This window comes from Talpa occidentalis, unplaced genomic scaffold, assembly GCF_014898055.3.
Source record: "Talpa occidentalis isolate TD23 unplaced genomic scaffold, MPIMG_talOcc4v2.1 talOcc4.10, whole genome shotgun sequence".
Lineage (NCBI taxonomy): Eukaryota > Metazoa > Chordata > Mammalia > Eulipotyphla > Talpidae > Talpa > Talpa occidentalis.
In genome coordinates this window covers 29,806,338-29,832,085 of record NW_023600993.1, presented here as the reverse complement: position 1 = coordinate 29,832,085, position 25,748 = coordinate 29,806,338, and the positions used below count along the sequence as shown (strand labels likewise).

The 25,748-nt window shown below is 39.8% G+C and overlaps 1 protein-coding gene and 1 pseudogene across 4 annotated transcripts in view; one reads left to right on the top strand and one right to left on the bottom strand.

Moving 5' to 3' along the window:
- ULK4 (unc-51 like kinase 4) overlaps positions 1–25,748 on the top strand; it is a 378,716-nt gene that overhangs the window by 133,033 nt on the left and 219,935 nt on the right. For all 4 annotated transcript variants that reach the window (XM_037526793.2, XM_054693291.1, XM_037526797.2 and 1 more), the window contains 2 exons: positions 887–979; positions 24,492–24,540. In XM_037526793.2, the coding sequence (XP_037382690.1) occupies positions 887–979; positions 24,492–24,540 (142 nt within the window). The remainder of the gene's footprint in view (positions 1–886; positions 980–24,491; positions 24,541–25,748) is intronic.
- LOC119237461 (etoposide-induced protein 2.4 homolog) lies at positions 21,552–23,475 on the bottom strand (annotated as a pseudogene).

Sequence of the window (25,748 nt, the reverse complement as noted above, 5' to 3'; positions counted from 1 at the left end):
AAAAATTAATGCAAAGAATGCTGTGCAGTGAAGAGTTCACATAGTAGGTCTATTCTGAGGCCTACTTGCAAAGTTAGCCCTTGACTGGCATTTCAGAACTTGCTCTCAGCATGCCAGTCAACACTGAACAGAAAAGGATAGCTAGCTCATGGTGCCTAGAATATTTGTGCAAACGGTGTGGATTTTGCCAAACATCTGCTTCCTTTCTGGGAACCTGGGATTTTGATACATGTTAGACAGAGGTCACTTATGTGATCAGCCCCCAATAAAAATGTTGGTCATTTGAGTTTCTAATGGGCTTCCTCAGGCAGAAGCATCTCAGATAGTCTGCATTTTTGTGGCTGGGGAAGAGAGTGTAGTCTGTGTCACCCCTCATAGGAGGGAGAGAGCAGAGCATAAGGAAGCCCCTGCACAGAATCTTCCAGGCTCTGCTGTGTCCTTGCGTTGTTACTATCCTGAATCTCACCACAAGTACAACTGTATTTGAGTCTCATGAGGCTGCTGGCACATTGTTGGATGTGCAGGTGGTCTGGGGATCTCCTAGCACCAAAGCCTGGGGTGATATATCTCCTACTACACTCCTAGTACCCATCATTTGACATTGATCGTCTCATTGCATCTTTCCAACAGCAGCACTGTGTGAACAGGGTCATGGTCATCACCACTACTGGTAGGTAAAACTTTGAAGTGGTCATCACCACTACTGGTAGGTAAAACTTTGAAGCTTCACGGGGTGAAGCTACCTGAGCAGGTCTTACAGCTCATACATTTATTTCACTATCTCCTCCCCTCCCCCAACAGATGTTTGTTCCTTATGGCATATTGTTTCTATTTTTCAGAAGAGAGTTGAAGTGAGGAAAACCACTTAATCACTTTATCATTTCAGGTATGAGCACATCCTCACAGAACCCGACCCTGTACCAGCATATGCTCTGAAATTGCTAGTGGCGATGACCGAACATAACCCCACTTTTACCAGGTACTGTGCTTTTAAATCTCTTCTTCCTGTTTCTTATCCATAAAATGAATTTGATTATTGTAAAATTTTGTTAAAGATGATTGGATTCTTAAGCAGTCACGTTTGAGTTACCAAAATGGCAATTTTTCATGTTTTATGGATTGTAGTATCTGTTACTTAGGTTGTTTTAGGTCTTGTGCTCATATTTTTATCCCTTATTGGAATTTGCATACTGTGGAATTGATGATGCTTTAAAATTATAAATTCCTTAAACAGAGCAAATGAACACAGACACTTGAAAAAAGTCAATTGTTTACTATTTCACTGAGCAGTGTTTAAATTGGACTGCTATATTTATGGACTATTACTTCCTATCATTTTCTTTCATGGACATACTTATATTAAGCAGTGGAGAGCTTTTGCCTTTATGGAAGATATTACACGTGATAATGTCAGATTTTTTTAGAACTGGTTGCTAGGATAGTGGCGGCTGCTTTTGTCATGCAAAAAAAGAGTGCCAGAGAGCACACCCAGGTCTGCAGAAGAGAAAGAGGAGACCCTTCATGATTTCAAACAAGAACTCTAGTTTTAGCAATATAGGTGATGTCTGAGGGCGTCTTGGATTTGGATGCTAGTTGCAGTGCGCCTCTGTGGTTGCCAGTGGTCTTTAGCAGAGAACTGAACCGCACTGTCCCAAGCACCTTGATTCCATTGGGTGTGCTGTCCTACCACACAAAGCACTATACAGAGACGAGCCTCCATCACTACTGTTATTAGGGAACAAGAAAGGCTGTTTATAGAGAGCCATGCCCAGGGAAAGGTAGAACCACACCCCGCTGCCTGGTGGCTTTGCAAGGGCACAGGCTGTGCCATGACTGAGTCACAGGGGTGCCAGGGTGCTGTCAGTCTCTAGAGTCATGCATGGTGGTGGGGCAGTAGTGGCCCTCAGGGCTGTTTCCTTCTGCTGAGAGCTGCCTCATTCACTTCCTGAGCACAACCTGCAAACATCACTCTGTGCTCTCTGGGCCATGGTTTAAAAAATTGGAGAAATAGAGTGGATACTCTTTTTTTAAATTCTTGCAATTCTAAGTTTTGTGTTTTTATTTTTTATTTTATTATTTTTTAAAGATTTATTTATTTACTTATATAAGCACTGGGTACAGTCAGAAGCATGGGAGGGTGAGAGAATTCATCAGAGCCAGAGCGGGGAACAGAACAGGCAGACTGATGAAACACACTGCTGAGGGGAGCAGCGGGTGAGTCAGGAGAGGTCTGAGCACCATGTGGAACCCTCTCCAGTGGCCGGGGAGCTAACCAGCGCTGCAGAGTCTGCGGGCAGCTTCGCAGCCCAGTGCTCTACTGCTGCGCCACCAGTGGAGGCCCAGTTTTGTGTTTTGATAGACTTTAAAGTCTGACCAGTGAGTCTTCCTAAAGAAGTTTAGTTGTAAAGACTAAACCTATACTAGAAGTTGAAAAGATATCTAGATATTTCTTTCTTTGACCTTTGATATCAAATACTAATATTGTGTTTAATTTTATTCTTCTGTTAGATTGAACAGATTGCATTTACTTTTGTTTAGGTAGTCTTTTGATCACTCATGTGACCTGTTTTCTAGATAACTTTCTCCTGTTGCCAGTACTCTATTAAGTTCATCTGAATTTCACCACAGCGACAGATTAACTATGACTGATATATATATACTGAAATTGTTTGCCACCCTCAACCCCCATTTAAATGCCACCTTTACTGTATGTAGGATCTTTCTCTGGATTCATTATTGTTTTATCTCTGTACCTCTTCTTGTGAAAAGAGTTGTCCTATGTCAGTTTTGACTGAGGCTCCAGGGATCAAGAGCAAAGCATTAAGGACCCTTCTGTTACCACACACTCGTTCTTTCCCCCACACCTCCTTTGAAAGGAGGCTGTGGACCCCACGTGTCTTAGCAACTTGCAAAGTCCATCACATAACTTGAAAGGAGAGAGGGGGGAAGGAAAAGTAATAATAATTTTATTTTGGAGTTTGTTTTTATTTTTTCTAATTGGATTTTCCAAAAAGAATTTGAAGGAAGCATTTTGGAGTGGGTAATAAATTTCTTTTTGGGGGATAAAAATATTTTAAAAAGTTAAATACTGAGAAGTCTTGTTCCATCCTCTCTCCACACTGCTTTCCTCCCTCATTTCCCCCTATCCCTTATGGTTAACTACTTACATTTATTTTGTTTTCAAATGAAGATAATGTGAATATGAATTTTCTCATTTTTCCCTTTCACACAAATAGCATGTCAGGTACATTTTTTTCTTCCGCCTTGATATTTTTCCTTAAGTGCGTATCACCAATATTTGTTTCTATGTAATAGCTAGAGCGTGTCCACGTTGTGATTTACAGTTGCAAAATCTTTTACTGTTTGAATGTATCATATTTTATCTCATTAGCGTCTCAAGATAAACTTGAATTTTTCCTAATCTTGGGCCATTGCCGGCAATGGATATTCTTTTTTTTTTTTTTTTTTAACAGAGGCATGCTTTTATTTATTTGTTTGTTTGTTTGTTTTGTTTATACATGCACTGGGTACAGTCAGAAGCACGGGAGGGTGGGAGAAGTCACCAGAGCCAGAGCGGGAAGCAGAGCAGGCAGAAGGACCGAAGTACACTGCTGAGGGGAGCAGCGGGCGGCAGGAGAGGTCTGCGCGCCATGTGGGACCCTCCTCCGGTGGCCGGGGAGCAGCTGGGGATCGAACCCGCGCTGCAGAGGCCGCAGGCAGCTTCGCAACCCAGCGCTCAACCGCTGCGCCACCGGGGAGGCCCTGCAATGGATATTCTTAAATAGAGGTCATTTTGTATGTATGCATGTACATCTTCTAGGATAAATCCCTAATAATGGTATTTATGTATCAAAGGATAAATACATTTGAAACTTTCCTGTAGATGTGGTCATTGTCCATTATAGGAATTTCACCATTTTGCGTCTCCAAGGGACATGTTTGAAGGTGTCTGCTTCTCTACAGCCAGGCCATCAGAATTTGTTGCTAAGCTTTGAAATTTTGCCTGTGTAATGAGTAAAGTTATTTCAGTATAATTTTAATATCCATTTCTGTTATATTCAACACTCATATTCTCATTTAATTCGTAAGAGTGGTTGACTATCTCTTGATTAAGGGCCTTTATTTGTGTGTTTTTTTTTTCTTTTTTTTTTGCTCATATTCTTTGCCATTTTTCCTTGGTCATGGCAATGCCACCTTTCAAACTGAATCGCCTCCTGTCTGGCTTTCCTTGGCACATACACTACAGTCTACGATTCCATTTTACTTTTAACAGTGCCTGCATTATTCCTATTTTTTCTGTCAGGAATAGTCTGACCGTGAATATTCCCTGATATGTTCCTAGGTGAATCCATGTATGGGTGAAATGCTGGAGTGGAAATACTGGAACACAGGACTCATGCTTGCCCAGATCAAACAGATACTGCCAAGCAGTTTTCTATACTACTAGTTTACATTCCTGCTAGCTAGCAAAAGAGGTCTGGTTGTCATATAAGCTTAAATTTTTTTTTTCCCAGTCAGGTTTAATGAGGTATAGTTTACAACAGTTCATTCATTTTAGGTATATACTTATCTGAATTTTGAGAAACACAATTGTGCCACCAGCACCACTATCCAGATAAGAGTGTTTCCATTGCCCCTAATGTTTCCTTGTACCACCTTGAATGTTAGTTTATAAAAATGCTGCTTCCCAAAGAATGGTCATCTTTAAGTTTTATTTTGAATACATCATATATACAAATTTCAGCTTTTGATAAAGTATGCAATGAAAAGCAAAATTTCACCCAAACAAATGGTCTTTCCTAGCAGTGAGTGTGTATTATTTTTGACATAGATGGCAGTGTTCTGTCTGGAGCATTCTATACCTTTTTTTTTTTTAATGTATATAACAGCCTTACTGAGATGTAAGTCACAAATCATCTGTAAAAGATTCATAGTATTGCATTTAATGAACACTCCATGTTGATTTAACATGTATCCTTTTGATGAACACGATGTTTTCCTAATCTTTTGGCATTATAAAACAGAATTGCAATTAGTGACATAGGCCATTTATCACGTGTGTGAATGTAAATGCAGAGGATAAATAATGAGATGGGAATTGTTTTAGCAAAGGGAACTTGGGCCACTGATTCCCAAACTTGTTGTATACTTCAGTGTCACATAGGGATCTTTTAAAAGATGTAAATCTCAGGTCATACCCCTGGTGAATTGAAATCACAATTTAGTTGATGCTTGTGTCCCTAGGGTTTGACATAGGTATCAGAAATTGTTGACGTTCGCTAGGAGTTTCAGATGTGTAAACAATTTGGGGACCAGTTGGGGTAAGCATTTTTAACTCTGAAGGGTGTTTTTGAATTGCCCCCAGGCTCCATAGTGCCAATTCACTTTCCACCAGCAGTGTCTGTCTGTGAATGCTTAGTTTGCCAAAGATTGATGAAAGCTGTGTACACAAATGTTGGATCTTTGCTGTTCTGATAGGTAAAAATTGTCTCTTTGTTATTCATTTCTAGCTTTGCATTGCAATGAAATGATTTTTTTGTACTGTTTCGAATTTTTATAACGTGCTTTTATTTGTGGTTAATATATGTTCAAATTTTGTGAATGTTCTTCTTTTTTTTTTTTTTTTTTACTGTAACCAAAACAAAGTTAGGCCTTACCTTGCAAAGGCAGTCACTTAACTCATAATTTTTTCAGATACCTAAATTAATAACTCATTAACGTATGAGATCTTTGACAGTGACTTGGTAGTTAGGTTTTTAGGCAAAATGGTTGGTTTATAAGTGTGTGTCAAATATTGAAAACCTTAACTGTTATGTTTAAATAGATTTCTAGTAATAGAAAAATAACTGAACCATTTCTTATGAATTTAACTCATTTATGGGCTCCTTCAGAATCATATTCTTCAAAAAATAATACTTAGCTTGTATCTATTAAGGTTTTGGAGTACCAAGATATATATCTGTTGGAACATTAAACTATCCTATGTCAGGTGAAGCATTCATTATTTTATGTTGTTTGTTCTTATTTTATAGAATTCTTAATGGAGAAAGAGGTCTTTGAAAATTTAGTCATTGTCCCATTGTTTCCCTTCATATAAGGGACCAAGAGCATAATCAAACTTGTTTTGTACCTGACGGGGTTTTTCTTTTTTAAACACTGCTGCCTGGGGAATCTAGTTTATCATTGGGCTTATAGCAGAAAAGTAAATTATTTGCCATGTTGGTCCAATTTTACTGTCAGAAGGAATGTTATTAACTTCCCCCAGAGCTCCATCCTCTTCTCTCTTCTTAATTTTACAGTAGGTTGCACCAAACCATTGCTTTCAGAGTGTAATACTCTAGTAGCTTATTTCTATTAAGAGTTAATTAGCTTTCACCAATATTCCTTGGTAAACATACTCAATTTTAACTTCTTTGAATTCTTTTGGAATAAAACTTAGCTCTTTTTCTGAACCGCGAAAAACAATGTTTATGGTGTGTATCTGAGAATTAAATATTAGAGTTATTTGTTTTATGACAAGGTTCACAAAAATTCTTTCTAGAAGAATGAAATTCTAGTCATCTCTTTAATGAAATTCACAGTGAAGCCTGTGTATTTCTGGCCTTAACAGTAACCAGTCTTCAATTAACTTCCCTTGTGGGTTTTTTGGTTTCTTTTTCATTCATTTATCAAGCATCTAATCAACTATTGAATGACAGTGAGGTTAAGTTATAATTAAGATAAAATTCTCAAAGTTACTTAAAATTTAGTGGGACAGATTTATCAGTGGACTTTTATAAAACAATGTAATGATTTCAAAGGAACAGTCATGTTCTAAAGACTGTGGGAGCTCCTACGGGAATTTAAGCCAACTGTCTATGATTGGCCAAGTTACTTGATTTGTCTGTACCTGAGTTCCCTCCTCTGGAACATGGCGATAATATGGTATTTGGTTCACAGAAAATGCTGTGTGAGTGTTCTGTCTGTCCCCCTAGCGCCTCTTACCTCTCTTTTTACCTTTCTACTTTTCTTCTCCATTACCACTCGAGGAGAGAATATAGAAATATTCCTGGGAGAGGTATAACCCCTGGGAGAGGAATATAGAAATATTCCTGGGAGAGCATTTCTATGGTAGAAATGCTTGGTGATATTGATTGAAATCAGAGTTCCAACAACCTACAAAGGAATGAAAACAAACAATAAACCCCTTTTCAAGTAACAGAAAGAAACTCTTTGGGACAATCTTAATGGCCTGATTGTGCATAGCAATTATGGAAGTCAGAGAACTCTTTCCACACCAGATGGCTTCTGCTTTAGTTTGCATTTCAATATATGTCTTAAATAAAATGCCGTTTTGCCATCTTCTGATAAATTTTAATTTAAATTTTACAGTCTAGTAAAAACCCAGATCATCAGAGATGTCAAGAGATACGTGAAATGTTTCCCTGTTGTTAAAATAAGCCAGTTAGGTGTTTTTCCTCCTCTCAATTAACTGAATTTACACAGTTCCTCTGATGACATCTCAATGAGTGAAATAACTATGTAAGAAAGTAAAACTTTATTGTTATAATTAGAATGAATTGATTTCTCCAGGAATAATTTACTGCTTCTCAGGGTGCCTATGGGTATCAAAAAGGCTTATAATGAGAAACAAATCAATCTCTGAGTCTCTAAGGCTGCCATTTCCATTGTAAGGTCACTCTTATGTGACTTTCTTATTAATTCCTTAATGGCACTTGCAGAATAAATGACAAGGTTTCTCCAATAGGCATTGAGGCTTTGAGCATCCACTTCTACATACCCTTTCCTCTCATGGGGACATAGCTCTTGTTGCAGTGTTCTCAGCCACTCATTTATATTGGGCACACATCTCTACTTCTTGCTCAAGTAATTTCAGGGGATAAAGCAACTGTGAAAGATTTTTTAAATTTTATTTATACAAGTGCTGGGGTATAGGCCAGATGCGTGGGAGGGTGAGAGGATTCACCAGAGACAGAGCAGGGAACAGAACAGGCAGACTGACGAAATACACTGCTGGGGGGAGCAGCAGGTGAGACAGGAGAGGTCTGCTGCACCATGTGGGATTCTCGCCAGCTGGCCAGGATCGAACCCACACTGCAGAGGCTGCAGACAGCTTCACAGTGCCGCGCTCAACTGCCTGCGCCACCAGGGAGGCCCCACAACTGTAAAAGATTTAAAACACTGACTCGTCTTGAAGTTGCTCTTTTCACTAGTCCCTTGAATCAAAACTTTGTTTTATTTTTTTTCCCTTCTCTTTGCCTTGATTTAGGATCTCAGTGCTGCACCCTTGTTCACCATGTCTTATTAGTGCTTACACATAAGAAGCACTTTCGAAATAAAGTAAAACTGCCCTAATCATCAACTTTGCTGAGGTAGTTTGTATATTTCCACTGAGATTGTTCTTTGAACAATGATGAGTATCAAATTTGACTACACTCTTGAAAAGTTTAGTATTTTATTTTTTTCCAGGACAGTTCTTTTTCTTGGTTGGATTGTTAGTGTTAACTATCTTTAAAAGCTGTTGGTAAAACAGTACCTTGTATTCTAAAGGAAGAATTTGTAATTGATGTGTTTATGTTGTCTGGTTCTAGAAAATTCCAGAATCTACAAGTGTGTTAGATGAGCCATATCCTTTCCTTGTAAAGAATGTTTTGATTTGTGACCATATTGCATTTGTGTCTGCAGAACTCTAGGCAGGATGATTATTTCAACGAAGTGATCTTACTATTTTCATTCATTGTAGAGTTGAATTCATGATCACTTGACTACTTAGCAGCTATTTTTGGCTTGGAAGTTGTTGGCTTTAGATCACTTTTTTTGGTGTGAAGGAAAACACTAAGAGTTTATTGTGCACTTTCACAAATAGTGGGTCCCCAGTTGTGCATTGTAGGATGGTGTTAAATCTGAGTAGGGATTCAATAAAACACTCCATATTTTGCCAGGCTTCCTCAGGTCTGTAGACTTTCCTTTGTTCTGTAAAGCAGAGATTGGCAAATTAAGGCCCATGGGGCCAACTGGCGGGCAGCCTGTTTTTGTGTAGCCTGCAAGGTAAGAGTGGTGTTAAGTTTTACAATATTGTAAAACTTAAAAACACACAGACACTTATGAGACAGAGGCCTTGAATCTGGCAAGGCCTAAAATAGAAAGTAAAATATTTTGCTTTGTAGCTTTTTTTCAAACAGTTTTGTGATCTCTGTTCTAACAGAATTGAACTTTGTCTTTCTGTGAATACAGGATATTAGAATTTGAGGGCATCAGGGTGTTTAAAATGGAGGTTTTATTATTCTGGTATGGTAATGTCAACAGATTAGGAGAGGACTGCCCTTGAAAAGATAGGTTCACAGATTCCAAGGGGAGAGGGTACCCCGTGTGGAAGCACCAGTGTCAGTCAGGAGGTCTCAGAGGAAGTGAGAGGAAAATGTGGGCAAGAGTCTTAATTACAGTTTATAAGTGAAGGAATGTGTAGGGCAGCGTAAGCAGGTTTAGGATTAGCTGCTTTGAACAATTCCAGTAAACTCTGGGGTGTAGGGGCTGTCCCTTATTGTCTGGTGCCTGGCCCTTCCTGGGGTGAGTAGGACAGGGGAATAACAGCTGGAGTGTAAGAGCTCATTAAAGGAGGTGATTGGAGGGAATGGGCTTTCCCGCTAGAGTTTGCAAGGACCCCAAATCTCAGAGTATCAAAAATACGGAATAAAAAGATATGACTAGTACACTGGGCCCATGTCTTCTTTTTACACATGAGAAAATGAGGCCCCAATGGGGATGTATGTTTCCCAAGCCCCGGAGTCAATTTGAAGTGATTATTTTGGATCCAGACCTCCTGGTCCATTGTTCTTTGTACTACCCAGCAGAGCCACTGTTTAGAAGAAACCCAAGTGAATATCACAATGGACTTTGAAGTAGAACCGTTTCAAGTTTCTTTGTGTCACAGTGACTTACCAGTTCTTTCACATAGTCATCTTCAGCAACACCTGCACCTGATAATAGCAGAAGCTCGATCTCCATTGTCTCCTTTGTCATCTCTGTGAGGTTCTGGCCCTTATTCGTGTTTGATTTTTATCTCTGTGGCAGCTCCTGGCACAGTTCAGTAATATGGTCCCGGTTCCCTGTTCAGTTCCACTTCTTCCTTCCCCTGTCTGCTTAGGTTTTGAATCCTCTTCTGCTTCTGACTTAAACCATACAGGGTTGAAACTCCTCCACATTGTGTGAATAGTGATATAACTCATCATCTGATCTTCTATGGGAAGGAATATAAATCTACATAAGCACTCCTGGGGTTATGTGCTAAATAAATTCTCTTCCTCCATGCCAGCATTCTCTTTCTGATAGGATCATGGAAGGACACCAACTTAAAACCTGAAGAGTTGGATGCAAGGCATATTGCTTTTCTTAGTGATTTGTGAGAAATCTCAGCAGTAATTGATCTAAATATGTCCAGACATTATTTATGTTTTCAGGAAGTAAAAAACCTCCGTGAGTTTTGCCTGCTGCAGGTGTTGGTAAATGTTTTTGCTTATTTCCTTCCACTTGGTTGTTTACCATCACAGATTCTCCTAAGTTCACGGAGAATTAAACTTTTCATTGCCCATCCGTACTGCGTGGGATCTAGATTCAGAAACAACTGAATCTTTGGAATCCATGTCCTCATTAGCAGCCTTACATGCTGGAGGCCTGGTGTCTCAGTCCTGTGTGGGTTCATGAAAGCTTTCTTTATGGGGTGACATCCAGCCGAGAGTTCTACATGCTGATGTCTCCAGTGTCACATGGTGCCCAGGCTGGAGCCACCCATATTTGTGTCAGAAGCCAGCATTTAGTTGAAGTCTTTGGTCAGAGTATCCTCTGGTATTTTGGGGGCTACAATCAGCAATAATTCACAGTTCCTTCCATCTGTATTTAAACAGAAGTTCAGCAATCATCATCTTTAACAAGAAGGCTACCTACCATTTTCCCCTGAAGTATTTCCTTACTTGCCCACAAAATAATTCATTGTTGCTTTTCTCTTCTTCACAGTCTCTTGAAGTCTCAATTTTTTTCCACCACAGAATCATGAGCTTCACAGTAGAGTCAGCTCTGCTATTCTACTGTTACTCATTCACTTGTCGAGTCCCACACATAGTGTGTCCACAAGGTGGACAAAACAGATGCAGTCCTTCATGGAGCTGTTGATTACATGCTGATAGGAGGCAATAAATTGGGTAATCAGTTAAAATGCCATAATTTCAGCTAGTTATAAGTGGTGTAAAGAATAAACTCTTAGCATTCATGAAAGGAGAGTGACGGGCTAGGGCAAGCTGTTGATATTTTTAACCATTTTGGTCAGAGTTTCTTTGGGAAGTTGACATAGAGATTTAAAAAGTGGGAAAAGAGAAAGTATAACATTGTCTTGCAAAAATGCATTTAAATAGTGACCTTATATTTCGTGTTTGTCTTGGGTCTCTATAAATCATACAGTAAATTCAGAAGCCTTCATATATTTGATTATAAAGTGCCAGCAAAAACCACCAGTTCATGGCATCCTAACTGTAGAAATAGTAGCTAAACAAAGTCTCTTATGTAATTAGTTTACTTTCTTAAGTTAAAAAGAACAAATTCATTGATATTACTAAGTTTTAGCATCACAGTTCTGTTGTAATATTTTTACACCTTCAGTTATTTATAATACCAAGGTAACTTACTGTTTTAGCAAGTACTTGTGCTGAAATTCATTTTTGTTGCTTTTGTTTATTCTTGATAAAGTCATGCATTGTCTGCAAATATATTACAGACACAAGTCACTGCCAGTCAACTCTGTAGACCTAAGTGAAGCCCAGCTGAATGGAATGTAACGCGAGGCATGAAACACAGACTCCCAATTCGTTTCTCCTGTCTCCACACCAAGTCCTCTACCATATCAAGGCTTCTGGTTTTATGTGATGACATTTATTGGTCAGAATATATTACAGTGTTTGCTATACAGACGGGGCTTTTGTCATATAATTAAAGAGCAGGAGCGCCACCAGACTAAACAGTGGTCTAAGTTTCAAATAATGTTCTTGACTTCCTTGGCACATTTTTATTACCATCTCAGACATGTGTTATCACTTAGCACTCTTTGCCATAGCATATTACATAGGAAGGCAAAAACATCCAGGCAGTGAGACTAACCATGGGTCTTCAAGGAGGTAAACACCTCTGATATATCTTGTACCTTTCAATTGCACCAAGTTTGGTGTGTGCATTTCTTCTCTCTGCCTAGAGTCATAGTCCAGCTGAACTGTTTACAGAGTAATCAAAAATAGCCAGTTTTTAGGGACAGGTCTCATTAGGTGTCTTGAAATTCTAAAGTGGGATAGGTCCAAAGAGAAATAAACAAAGGACATTCCTGACATTAAACAAGAAAAAAGTTAACCCTCATTAGTAATTGAAGAAAATTCCATTAAGATAATAAAATATCAAATTGGTAACTTTTTTTAGTTTTTAATAAAAGGACTTGTTGAGAGTCTAGTGAAATATGCACTTTTATAAATTAGGACTTTTTTTTTTTTATAACAACCAAACTATTAGCATATATTAGACTTTAAATGTACTTTGATCCTACTTGTAGACCTATATCCTAATAAAATAATAAAAGAAATGCCTAAGTGTTTACCTACAAGAATGCACATTAAAACATTATATAAAATAACACTAGTAATAATAGTAACATGAGCTAGTACTGGCGACTAGCTTTTAAAAGAGCTTTTATATACCAGACAGTGCAGGATGCTTCACATGCATGGCGTTATTTGCTCCTCACCATCACTAAGTGAAGTCAGCAGTGGTGCTGGATAGGAAGAAAAGCTTGCAGCTTGCCCCATGAGCACAGATCAAGGCATAGGGAGTTAGGACTTGACCTCTTTAACGTGAACCCTTAACCACTACATTTTTTCCCCCTAATGAATCCAGTTAAGAATGGAACACAAGAGTTTATTATAGATTTTCAGTTAAAAATATTGTAGGTTAGAAAACTAGGTATATGAACTTACACTTTAGGGACCCCCTGGTGGCACAGCGGTTGAGCGCTGGGTTGCGAAGCTGCCCAAAGCCTCTGCAGCGCTGGTTTGATCCCCAGCCACTGGGCGAGGGTCCCACATGGCGCGCAGACCTCTCCTGACTCGCCCGCTGCTCCCCTCAGCAGTGTACCTTGTCAGTCTGCCTGCTCTGCTCTCCCCTCTGGCTCTGGTGAATTCTCTCACCCTCCCCCGCTTCTGACTGTACCCAGTGCTTGTATAAATAAATGAATAAATCTTAAAGAACTCATACTTTAAATGAATAATGACATGGAAAAATGTTTTTAATGTGAAAAACACACACCTAAGATATGTAGTATGAGTTGACTTTTTTCTCCCACCCCTGATGCCCATATCTTTAGGTAGTTTCTAGTTCTAATCCCAGATCCATTCCTGGTTTTGTGAGTGACTATAAACAGATTGTTTCACAAACCTAAGCTCAGTGTCTTAGGACATTAAGGGAGGCTTGGTCTCTCTAGCCAGACAGAGCACATGGCCAGTGAGTGGCTGCTCTTATTTTGGAGATGAGGTTGAGCTTGTGTCCTATATGAATAGAAAAAAGACAAATAACACATCAAATCTTAATACTTTTCTTATATGCATTGCTTATAATAATTTTTGTTATGCTTTTCTATTTTTCCTGAGTAGTATAACATTCAATATCAGTTTATTAGTCAACATTTATATATTTTATATAAGTAATTGAATATAAATTGTTGTATAAAATTATTATGATTTTAGTAGTTATTTCCTCTAACCAGGAGAGAACCTAAATTTGTTGAGCATGCAAGCTGGTGATTCTTAGCGAAAGACATGATGCACAGCCCACATCTTATGGTTTTTCATGGTCAGCAAAGTAGCCTTTGATCCAAAGGCCCAGTTGATCATTGTTGTCCATTTTTGTCTGTTAGTACCACTGTACCATGGATTGACTTTAGAAATAGCTCTGGGATGCGCTTTGGGATCCTAAAGTTTTACTACTCAGTATAATAAAGGTGTGATTTATAGGAATTGGTGGTGGAACAAGGAACTGAGCATCAAGGTGGTTGATCAGGGTATGAAGCTGTTCTTTTCCACACTTCTTCATTTTACCCCCATCGAGGACCGTGCTTTGTACATCATATGAGCATTGTGAGTTCCAGGTTTTCTTTTTCTGCCAACCCTTCAAATGTTGCCTTATATTTCTGACCTCAGCTCATCTTCCCCCTCTGTACATTAACTTTGTATAGTATCTTAGAGCAATTAAGATCATGAGCTCCAAACTAAATAGTGGTGTTAACTTGAATAAGATTCAATGCTAGTTTTCTTCTCTGTAGAAGATTATGCCTTCCTAGGTCCTATAAGTGTGGTAAGGATTAAGTGAGAGGTAAAGCACTTAGCCCAGCTCACTAGTGCACAGGGAACTTCTGTAAATAAGCTTGCGGATGTTTATCTTTCTGGTGGAGGTGTTGGTGAATCATGTCTTGGGGAGAGTACCAAGGATTCAAAAGATTGTGAGGAGAAGGAGGTCAGCTGCAGAGCCACGGGGTTCAGAAAGACAGAGGATGAGGGTTTTGGGCCCAGGTAGAACAGAAATCACTGGGCAGGATGTGGGAATGAGGAGCCTCTGGTGTGTGGCTGACTAGAGTGCTGTGCCTGGGGAGGGTCAGGTTATGTACAGCCCTGGACAGAACTTGACCTCCAGGCCCAGTGCTGCATCTGGAGGTGATCCACTTGAGTGTAGCTCTTCTGTCATACCTTCTGCACTTCCTGTGATACAGACATTCTGTGGCCTAGTTTCATTCAACATGTGGATTGTCCTGGGGCTGTACTGGGCATATTTGGAAGTAAATATAAAAAGCATTTTGCAAAGTTGCTAATGTAGCAGATAGTTCTTTTTCCATCTAAGATCTCTTTTCTATTGGCAAACACTTGCTTTTTACCTAACTAAAGTTTCTCTTGCTGAAATGTGTCTTTTTCATGCTATTTTAGGCAATGGGAGATTTCTATACATCAGAGGTACATTTTGGTTTATCCTCCTTTTCTAACAATTCTAACACTTTCTCAGGAAATGAGGCATTCAGCTTTCTAACTTGGATTAAGTTATTTTTATATCATACATGTTTTGTGCCCACTGGAGTATAAATTTCCTTAGGGAAGAAGTATAATGCCTTCCCATAAGGAAGCCTCTGTAGATCTTTGTAAAATGACCAGATCTGAAATTTTCTGTGCTAAAGCTGCTAAAATATCTACCCTGTCTCCCTCCCCCACCACTTTTTTTTTTTTTTTTTTGAAAAGTAGCTCCTTATATGTATATTTTTATGGGTCAGACTTCTGCAGTTCTCTGCAAGAGGATTAGCAGACATTGCAGTCAAGGGCAAACATTTCAAGGAGAAGCATTACAAATATTCTTGCTTTCAGGATAGACATAATATCATGCCATAACGAAGCATTATGGAACCATTTCTTTTTGAAGCTGATTCACTGAACCAATAATTGGAAATTCAGCCTGATGTTAGAGATTTTTTATTTAAAATGACTGTTAGTCCACTCGACTGGTACATCATGTAAGCCATAAGAAATGAAAAAGCTTTGTAGTCTACTGCTCAGTTACAGACAAATACAAAATCTAAAACTTCTAACTAGCATTGTTGGAAAGCTAAAAAGTGTTCGGTATCTGTTTTGAGTTTGTACACAAGTTGGTCAGAAGCAGCATATGCAAAGAATCGAATGTGAATTATTTTTTTTGAGAAACAGAAGCCAGGTGTAAAATGAAATAGAGTGTGTGAGGGCAAGTTTGGGGCTGTGGTGGGCAGAATTCCAAGGTGACCTTTATGGTTTTTGGTCCCTGGTATATATATGTGCCTTCTTTCAGTTATTCACTTAAACTCTAATTCAGTGCTACTCTGAAGGGAGATGGCAGTTGCCATTAAAGACCTAAGCAGCTCGTTGACCTTAAAATATGGAGATCACTCTCTTGGACCTGACTAAGCACATGAGACATTTAAATCTGACCTAGAGGTTAGAGACAGGGATGTCAAAGAGATTAGAAGCTTGAGAAGGATTTATCATGGAGGAAATTCTCTGTTGCTTGTTTCAGAGAGGGAGGAGCCATGTGGCAGGGAAAGTGAGTGGCCTTTAGGACTTGAAAAGAATCCCTGACTGACAGCCAGCAAAGAATTAGCCAGCTCCAAGGAACTGAATTCTGTCAACAATACGAATATGGCTGAAAACCTGTCCTAATAAGTGGATTTTCCTTTAAGTCACTAAAATTGTCATTTGTTAGGTAGCAACAAAAAACTAATAGGAGGTTCCAGTCATGTGGAAAAATTTAAAACTGTCAACGGTCTCTCTAGACCTAGACTAGTATTTCTTAAACTGAGGTGCAGAAACAGTCTTTGAAATTTCGCTGTGTTGCAGATCAATATTGGGTAGATTGTATTTTATACAGATGAATTGCTCCTATCCCATAAGTTTTTCTGATGATGACATTCTCCCAGCAGAAGGTGGCTGTAGTTCCCCTCCTTCTGAGTCTGGGCTGGTCTTAAAGACTGGCTTGTAACCACTTAGACTATAATGGAAATGCCTAATCCAATACTCAGTGTGAAAAGGCATTGCAGCTTCCTCCTGGTTCTTTGGGAACATTCCCTTTTGGCCCCCAGCTGCCCTGCCATGAGAACCCATGCTCCATGGAGTGGGGATCCAGTCAGTTACATTAGTTGAGTCATACCAGCCTAGGTGCCAGCCATGAGTGAAGAAGCCTTCAGGTGATTACAGTCCCCAGCTGTTCCAGTCGCCACCCAGCCATTGTGCCTTCCCAGCCAAGGCCTCAAACACCAGGAAGCAAAGATAAGTCATCCCTACTGTGCCCTGTGCAGTCAGGATCCATGCAATCCATGAGTGTCTGAAAATAGTTAACAATGAAAAACATTAAGTTTGGAGTAGTTTGGTATGCAGCAACAGATAACCTGAATGAATATTTTTTATAAAATAGTGTGAAAGTAAAAAAAAAAAAATTAAAAGTCATAGAATATAAACAGAAACCACAAAGTGTCACTTCCATGCTACTCGACTTGGCCAAGCAGTCACAAACCTGCCTCGACTACAAGGGGAGGCGAAACAGACCCCACTTCTCAAAGAAAGGAGAGTTGAGGAATTTGGTAGATATTTTTAAGAAAGTTTTAAATTTTGAAATAATTTTAGCCTTGCAAAAAAATTATAAAGGTTATACAAAGATGACCTACTGTTCATTGGTTCTAAAACTGTGTTGGAGAGCCAGGACTTGTTTATGAACAGATGTGTAGCATCATAAAGTAATATTGCATTTCTTTGGCTATTTAGAGTTACTGCCCTTTAAATGATACTGTTTTTACATAATGGATTAAATATTTTTTTCTGATTTATAGAGAAGGGAAAGTTTTAGTATTTTTCTTGTGTTTATGTGTTTCCTTAACTGAGGGGAAAAAGTAGTTACTATGTAAGTTTTTATCTTTTGATCTCTTTTGTCTATCCTTATGGATTATATAATCCAGCAATTATTTTATGTAATTCCTAAAAATAGTTATTAAAGTGTTCTTATGTTTTCCAACTGTGTGTTGTAACTTCAGATAATTATTATGCCAATATATAGTTGGGAAGGATCATTTTTTATTACTATTAATTTTTTTCTTATATCATTTAGTCCCCATAGTTTTCCTGCCACCTTATCACCCGTGAACCATCACCACATTCCCTTGTGTTCTCCCCTCCTGTTTTGCAACCCCCTCACCTCCTCCTTTGCTGTATGCCTCAGTTCTGTAGTAGCTTTAACTAAGCTAACTGTAGTTTTGACTTTTTCTTGACCTTTCGCTCAGCTTCTCTATATTCCACATATAGTGAGACCATTTGGTATTTATCTTTTTGGGAAAGGTCCTTATTGTCGATATGCTGTCCTCTGTCTTTGGAGCTACGGGAATACATCTCAAGCAGAATTTTATATCAGTATCCACTCAAAATGATTTTAGTTAGGCCTTTCTATTAGCCTAAAATTTTACAACTAATTCCATTCCAATATCCTAAAGTTACAAAGTAAAATCTTTGTTGTATCTTACAAAACAGAAGCTCAAAGAATTTCCATGTGCCCTTCACGCAGCTTATATTAGTGTTGACGTCTCACACAACCGCAGTACAGCTATCAAAACCAGAAAATTGGCATTTATGTAATGCTATTAACTGATTTGTAGCTCTAATTCCAACTTTGCCAGTTTCCCCACTGATGTCCTTTTTTTTTAAGACCCCAGGCTGCAGCTGCTCTTCATAGCTCCATAATCTCTTCCAGTCTGGGACAATCTCCCAGTTTCTCCTTGTTACCTCCTCCCACAAGGTAACACTTGTGAAGCAATGTATGTGAAATGTAATCATTTCAGAAAATAGAGAAAACCAGGACTTCCACAATTCCATAGACCGCTGCTAATGACTTTATCTCCAAAGCAATTGGTCTTTCTTAGATCAAGTGTCGACTTATTATTTAAAACATATATTGTAATTCATTTAGCAATCATAGCATGTTTTGTGTTAAAAACTTCTTATAGGTCAATTTGTGCTCGTAGCTTCCATAGGTAATCTCAATTAAGTACCAGAATTTAAATACATGGCATTTTGAATACTGTGTGTCAGTGTTCGGATTATCAGTACACAAGTTTAAAAAAACCACTTTCCAACACTATGGCAACATTTGTTTTCAGCACAGGAGGGAGTTAGAATGCCAGAAAATATATCTTAAATATCTTCATAAGTTTATTCAAAATCTTCTAATTCAAACACACCTTCTTTGTCAATGATTTAAACCACAAGTCCTAATCCGAATGTAAAATCCTAATGAAGCTCCCAAACAATACCTTCTAAAGAAAATTTGTTAAGAACACTCATACAATCTATCATTACATTGCGCTGTTAATTCAAACCAAGTCAGACCCCAGAAACCCAAGGTAAGAAGTCCCAGGAATGACATTTGGGAAGGGAAGTATATTTGAATGTACTCATCTGGAGTTACTTAAACACAGTGTACTCTGTTATAGTTGATATCTTCAAATCCTTTGAAGATTAGGGTATTTTCAAAAAGATCTCTATTTTGTTTGTTTTTGGTTTAAAAAAATTAAATAAATTTCCTTATTTCCTGTTCTTCAGGCTGTCCATAAACCAAAAGAATTTCTTCTAGAATTTAGGATATAATAGGCTCTTGTATCAAAGTGATACTGGTGATTTAAATCATGGTGGTCTACCACAACAGAGCCAAAAATAAGCTAGCCTTTGCATAATTGTCCAAAGTCTATGATGATGATTTTAGAGTTGGCTGCCTGAATAATTCCCTGAGAATCAACTTTCTTTGGAGATAAACCTCATCCTTTCAGGTCTGCAGAGGCCCGAGGACGGGAGCTGTTCTCCAGAGTACCAAATTAAAGGCACAGAGCTCCTAGCAGAGTGCTCCATGACTCAGAGTGTATCAAGGATTTGTGGACTTGAGACCTGGGCCACTAGTTGAACCTATGCTGGCATGGGAAGAGATATGAGAGGTTCTTTGGAATGGCAGTGAAGTCAGTTCATGAAACACAGAAATGTCATAGAAATTATTTCAACTAAAAATGATTTTATTTAGCTTGAATTCCCCTTTTTAAAAAGATTTATTTATTTATGCATACAAGAGCTGGGGTATAGGCCAGATGTGCAGGGGATGAGAGTACTCACCAGAGACAGAGTGGGGAGCAGAACAGGCAGACTGACTGAAAAACACTCCTGAGGGTAGCAGTGGGCAGCAAGACAGGAGAGGTCTGCTGCACCATGTGGGTAGCTCCCTGGCTGGGGATCAAACTCATGCTGTAGTGACTGCAGATAGCTTCGTAGTGCCGTGATTTAACTCCTTGCGCCACCAGGGAGGCCCCTTGAATTCCCTTCTTATTTACCAGACAGGGCTCTAATTCATGTTGTTCAAATGAAAAAAAAAAAAAAAAAAAAAAAGAACAGAAAGTGTTACGGTTCATTATATTCAATCCTACATTTGGAGTGTTAGAATTTAGACTTAAAGGAGGTTTAAGAGGTAGTCCAGTCAGCCTATGCATCATGCAGAGACCCAGAGAGAACTCACTGTAATCTTCCAGAACAAATTTCAGTAGTTTCATGGTAAAGTATTCACATCTTAATAATAGAATGTGTGTTAAAATGCTGTTAAAATGCTCATGACAGGGCTGGTGTTGGGAGTGGATGCTGTGGAGCTCATTGTTGGGAGACTGTCATCTAGGTGTGATTGTGGCAGCAGTGGTGTCTGTGTCCTGGTGACTCCCTGGCTTGGATTGCTAAGGCAACTTGGAGATACTTAGCCCTTTCAACCCAAGCGTAATAACAGGATATATCACAAAAATTAAAAAAAAAAAAAAAGCCAATTTAGAAAAAAAGGTAGGTTAACATCTAGGAAACTGACCTGAAGTTGTATTTGGCCTGAGTCTGGTCTTTCCCATCATGCCCAGCGGTGGTAAAAGGAGCTCAACTTCACATCTGCATCTTCAGTTGCCTGAGAAAGTGAGAGTGTCCATAAATTTAATATATTTAATCAAACCTTTATCTTCCTAATACAGAAACTACGGAAATAATCACATTATTTTTTTTGTAAACCAGCTCATGTTTAATTGACATTTTAAAATTGTACAAGTGATTTGACATCTGCTCTCCCCCCATCCCACCATACTTAGCCTCTTAAAATAGAAAGGAAAGCACCAGTCACAGTCACAGGTGTGATAAGTTTACCCTTTCAGTTCCAATTTGTAGCACACATATTCCTTTGAAATCCCAGACAGATCTGGTGGTGGCTAAGAGTAAATTGAGACCTCAGAGTCGAAAAGTTCACATTCTCTGAGCATTCTGTGTTGCAGTGCATTTGTGCAAAATTGGTACCTCCCTAGCGCTGGAAAACTTTAAAATATACCAGTAAAAACTTCATTCCCCTTCAAAAGAGAGAAAAATAATCACTCCTCAAAACCCAGCAGATCTGGGTGTGAGGTCGTATCCTCCGGTCCCATCTGTTCAGGCTTGTTTTTTTGCAATGGACCGAGAGAGACCAAAACCCAGCCTGAGTTATCAGAAACAAGAGAGTGACGGCTGTGGAGGCAGTGACCAGGAGCAACCAGGTGGCTCCTGCACCTCTCACACCTCTCATACCTTCATCCAAGGTGGAAGGCTGGAAGGGAAGGCCTGGAGGGTAAATGGCACAGGGAGAAAAGCAAAGCAAACTAATCAGTCCAGGCACAGGGACTGGCAAGTGCTAGAAAAGAACTTCAGAAAAACCTGTGGTCCTTTCAGACTCACTATTATTAAAAATCCACATACTGGTGTCAACAAGATTCTGCCTTACACACACCAGAGACAAAGAAATTCCAATTCCTCAGAGAAGGGAATCTGCGGTGGGCCCCACCCTTGGCAGAGTGGGTCCAGCCTTCCCTGGCGGGAAAGGTGAGGAAGGAATAGAGCTGCCGCAGCCTCCTTCCAACCCACCCACCCCTCTGGATGGCAGAAGGCTCAGTGGCCTGCAGCAGCCTTTGGTTTGGCAGGAGATGGATGTGGTGAAGTGAGCTGCTCAGCAGAGGCTGAGTTACTCAGGGCAGACTTCAGGAAGACTGTCTTGTGGATGAGTCTGTTGCTTAAGAAAACCACCAAGGAGAGAAGAGGTGTGGATGAGAAAGGTACACTTTGCCAAGGATCTTTGCTTCATTGGCACTGATAATGAGTAAAGGGAAAAGGATAGAGAAGGGGCAGCCACCGGTAATGTATGAGGACTGCACTGCTGTGAGCAAAGCCGATGGCAAACCAAATCCAGAGTAGTAAGACTGAGTCCTTTCTATGTTTGACAGCCGCTGGTGCATCTCAATTCCTTTATCAAACCAGTGATAGTCAAAGCAGCCTAGTGAGTAGAGGAGACATGGAGAAGACTAACCAGCTCACCAGTAAGGTGGATGGGAAGGAGATTCACAAACATTCCCTGGATGAGGAAAAGAGCCTGTAGCAAAAGGTTAGAGCATATCAGGAATTATTTTGCTGACACTCAGGAGTGGGTGACACTTCTTCCCTGATACCTCCGATCAACTATGTCTTGAAACCAGAGTGTGCGCACACAGCTTTGCTAAGCACAAACAGGGGAGCACCCAAAGCACACTGAAAATTGACATGAGGAGGAATCCCAGCCATGACCAAGCATCTCCACGTGGAGGTGGGTCACCAGTCATTTGGGCGGTTACTGACTGAAGCACAGGAATAAACACTTGATGAAACAAGAGGAGACGGAACCAGAATACTCCACCATTGCAAGTGCAGTGTTGGAAAAGGCTACCAACACGCAGCTCACGCTCCTGCTTTCTCTTTATACTCTGGGCCCTCCTCTGTGCCAGCACACTACTGGCGCTTCTTCAATTGTCCTCCTCTCTCTCTCTTTTTTTTTTTTAAGATTTATTTTATTTTTTATACAAGAGCCGGGGTACAGGCCAGTTGTGCAGGACAGTGAGAGGATTCACCAGAGACAGAGCAGGGAACAGAATAGGCAGACTGATGAAATACACTGCTGAGGGGAGCAGCGGGCGAGACAGGAGCAGTCTGCTGCGCCATGTGGGACCATCGCCAGCCGGCCGGGATCGAACCCACGCTGCAGAGGCTGTGGACAGCTTCACAGTGCTGCGCTCAACCGCCTGCGCCACCAGGGAGGCCCCCTCCTCTCTCTTTTGCTGAATTAGAGCATCTAGTTTTGAGATGGTACAAATTTCCCTGACGGAGTCTTTGATTTGCCTGGCAAGGTTCTGCAGAAAGGTTTTGACTGTCAGCCATCTCTTCACCGCCCAACTTAGCGGAGAGAGAAGCATCCCCAAAGCCCCCCTTTCATCACGAAGGACCCTGCAGCTCTGTGTCTCTGTGTCTCAGGACCCGCCCTGGCCTACTGCAGGCTGCTCGGATCCCCTGTGCCCAGCTACCTCCTCCTGCCCGGGGCCGGGCCCAAGCATAATCACATTTATTTTTGCTGGATACTGAGGCAGGGCTTTCTAAGTGCTTTCATCTTTGGGAACTCTCTATCTCACTTTCCGTTAACACATATTTGTAATCACTGTGATCTTTTTTTGGCTAGTCTCATAAGCTTTCTTTTATCAGTGTATTATCATAGACAAACAAGTTCCAGTGAGGCCAAATGATAAATTCCCTTTCTATCCACCTGACATTTTCTGTGAAGCAGACAAACTGCAGATGCAGACTTATAATGGAAGGCAGAATGCTTAAGTGCTGTAGTTTATCATACCAAGTGAATTTTAATAAAATCAGGAATTGATTTTTATTTATTTTTTAATTGTGGCAACACTGGTTTACAATATGATTTAGAGGTGTGGGATCACCCCCTTCAGGTATATGTTACCACACCACACCACACCCACCACCAAGGCACCCTAACCTCCTCCACCGTCATCCACGCCCCCTTACCATATGCCCCCTTACCACATATGCCCCCTTACCACTATGCTCTCTTCTTCCCCATCCCCTCCCACTGTGGTAGCCTCAGTTCTTTAGTCAGATTTCTAAGGTTTGTTATTGACTTGGTTTTACCAGACTCTTTATTTTAATTCTCTATGGAATCTGCTTTTTTAAAAATTGAAGCAGGACTCAGCAAATTATAGCTTGTGGGCCAAATATGGCACACTGCCTGTTTTTTGTAAATAAAATTTTATTGGATGCCTATTCACTTATGCATTATTTATGCCTGCTTTTACTTTACAGTGACAGAGTGAAATACTTGCTATAAAGTATATGTGGCTCACAAGCCTAAAATATTTACTATCTAACTCTTTATAGAAAGAAATTTACTGACCCCTGGACTAAAGGAATATTTAGATTGTAATATCTCTAAATGCTAGTCACTTCTGTGTTAAGACTATTTTATTTTAAATTGCATGAAAAAATCCTTCAGTTACAATAGATGACAGCTTATAACTAGGTTTGATGAGGGAAAATGCCTAGAGTCAATTGGGTGATTGGTGCTTGCTTTTTTCCCCCTTCAAGTTAAAGATCATTAAAAATCATTATACATTAATTCATGAATGCCGAGAAGATAGCTAGTGAGGCATATATGAAAGATTGCAGTGTGGCCTGCTTATAATTTAGCTGTGCAGTGAGGGTTGGTTACATTATTTCCCTATTTTGATAGTCTTTACAATCATTGTGAATCTTAGTTAATTTTTACATTTATAAATACCATTTATTTTACTGGCTACAGATCAATAAGACTATGCTAATAGTCATTTGGAAAGAACCCCCATATTTCTTGTGTTTAATGGATATAGTTCAGTACATTGAAAATGGATACTGAATCATTTCTCCATCCCAGAATTTAAGCAATAAAACATGGAGGCAGCAACGCTTAATTTCAGGGCAGCTGTTTAAAAATGAGTGATCTTATGTGTGGTTATCTTTATTTTTTTTTGACAGACTTGTGGAAGAAAGCAAACTGATCCCACTCATTTTTGAAGTAATTCTGGTAAGAAAAGAAATGTGCGTCTGAAACTCAAGTGAAATTGGGAAATTTTCAAGTTCTGACCACGTGCTGTGGTCGAATTCCAGCCCCAACTCTGGCTGGTGGGATTGTGCGTCCTAGTCTCACTTCACCTTGTTGGGCCTCCACATCCTTGTTTAAGCCCTTGGCCAGCTCTGAAATTGCACAGGGACATGATTTACAGACCTACCCTCTTTCTACAGATCCTTTGCTCTTAGCTTCTGTGGGGTTAAGCAGTATGTCATCGAATACAGAGAGAGTAAGGTTGGTTTATTGAGGGAGGGCAGAATGGTGACTGCAGTGCTTAGCATGAAGTTTCTGACTTTCAGTATGAAGTCCTCTGACTTTTCAGCGCTGTACCAGATCACCAGCCCATATGTGTATGGGCCCAAAGTTGTCCTCTTAGCTTCAACACACCATTTTCCCTGTTCATAGAATGTAACTTAATGGAAAAGCATCTGTTGAAGACAACTTTTCATTTCTGGTTCCCGTGTCTAGAGAATAGAATGGGATGCAGAGTTGACTTTTCTTATGTATGAAAAATTCCTAGTTAGGCTAAATACAGATATGAGATTTATGCTAAATACTGAGTTGATACTTAAAGTGAGGGTGTGCCCTTAGCCAAAGAAATGTTCTTTCCTTCTTGGGTGAATTATCCTCCTTTACCAAAAAGATGCCTTTCTTTCTTTGTTGTTTTTTTTTTTTTTTTAAGATTTATTTATTTATGAATACAAGAATTGGGGTACAGTCCAGAGGTGCAGGGGGTGAGAGGATTCACCAGAGACAGAGTGGGGAACAGAACAGGCAGACTGGCTGAAGTACACTGCTGAGGGGAGGAGTTGGCGAGGCAGGAGAAGTCTGCTGCACCATGTGGGTAGCTCCCTGGCCAGCTGGGAATCAAACTCATGCTGCATAAGTTGTGGATAGCTTCACAGTGCTGTGCTTAACCACTTGCAACACCAGGGAGGCCCCAAAGATGCCTTTCATAGCAAAGTGAAGGCACGAGGGACAAAGGAGAGGGCACCTCACCAACCAGATCAGCCTAACCCAGCTTGGTCATCAGTAGAGCAAAATCTGTGATAATCTGATAACCCAACACATGGAAATTTAGCTTTCTCTATTTACTATAAAGTATTAATCTGCAAGTTATTTGAGTGCTGATATGGCTATCTGGTGAAAGATTTTTATTTATT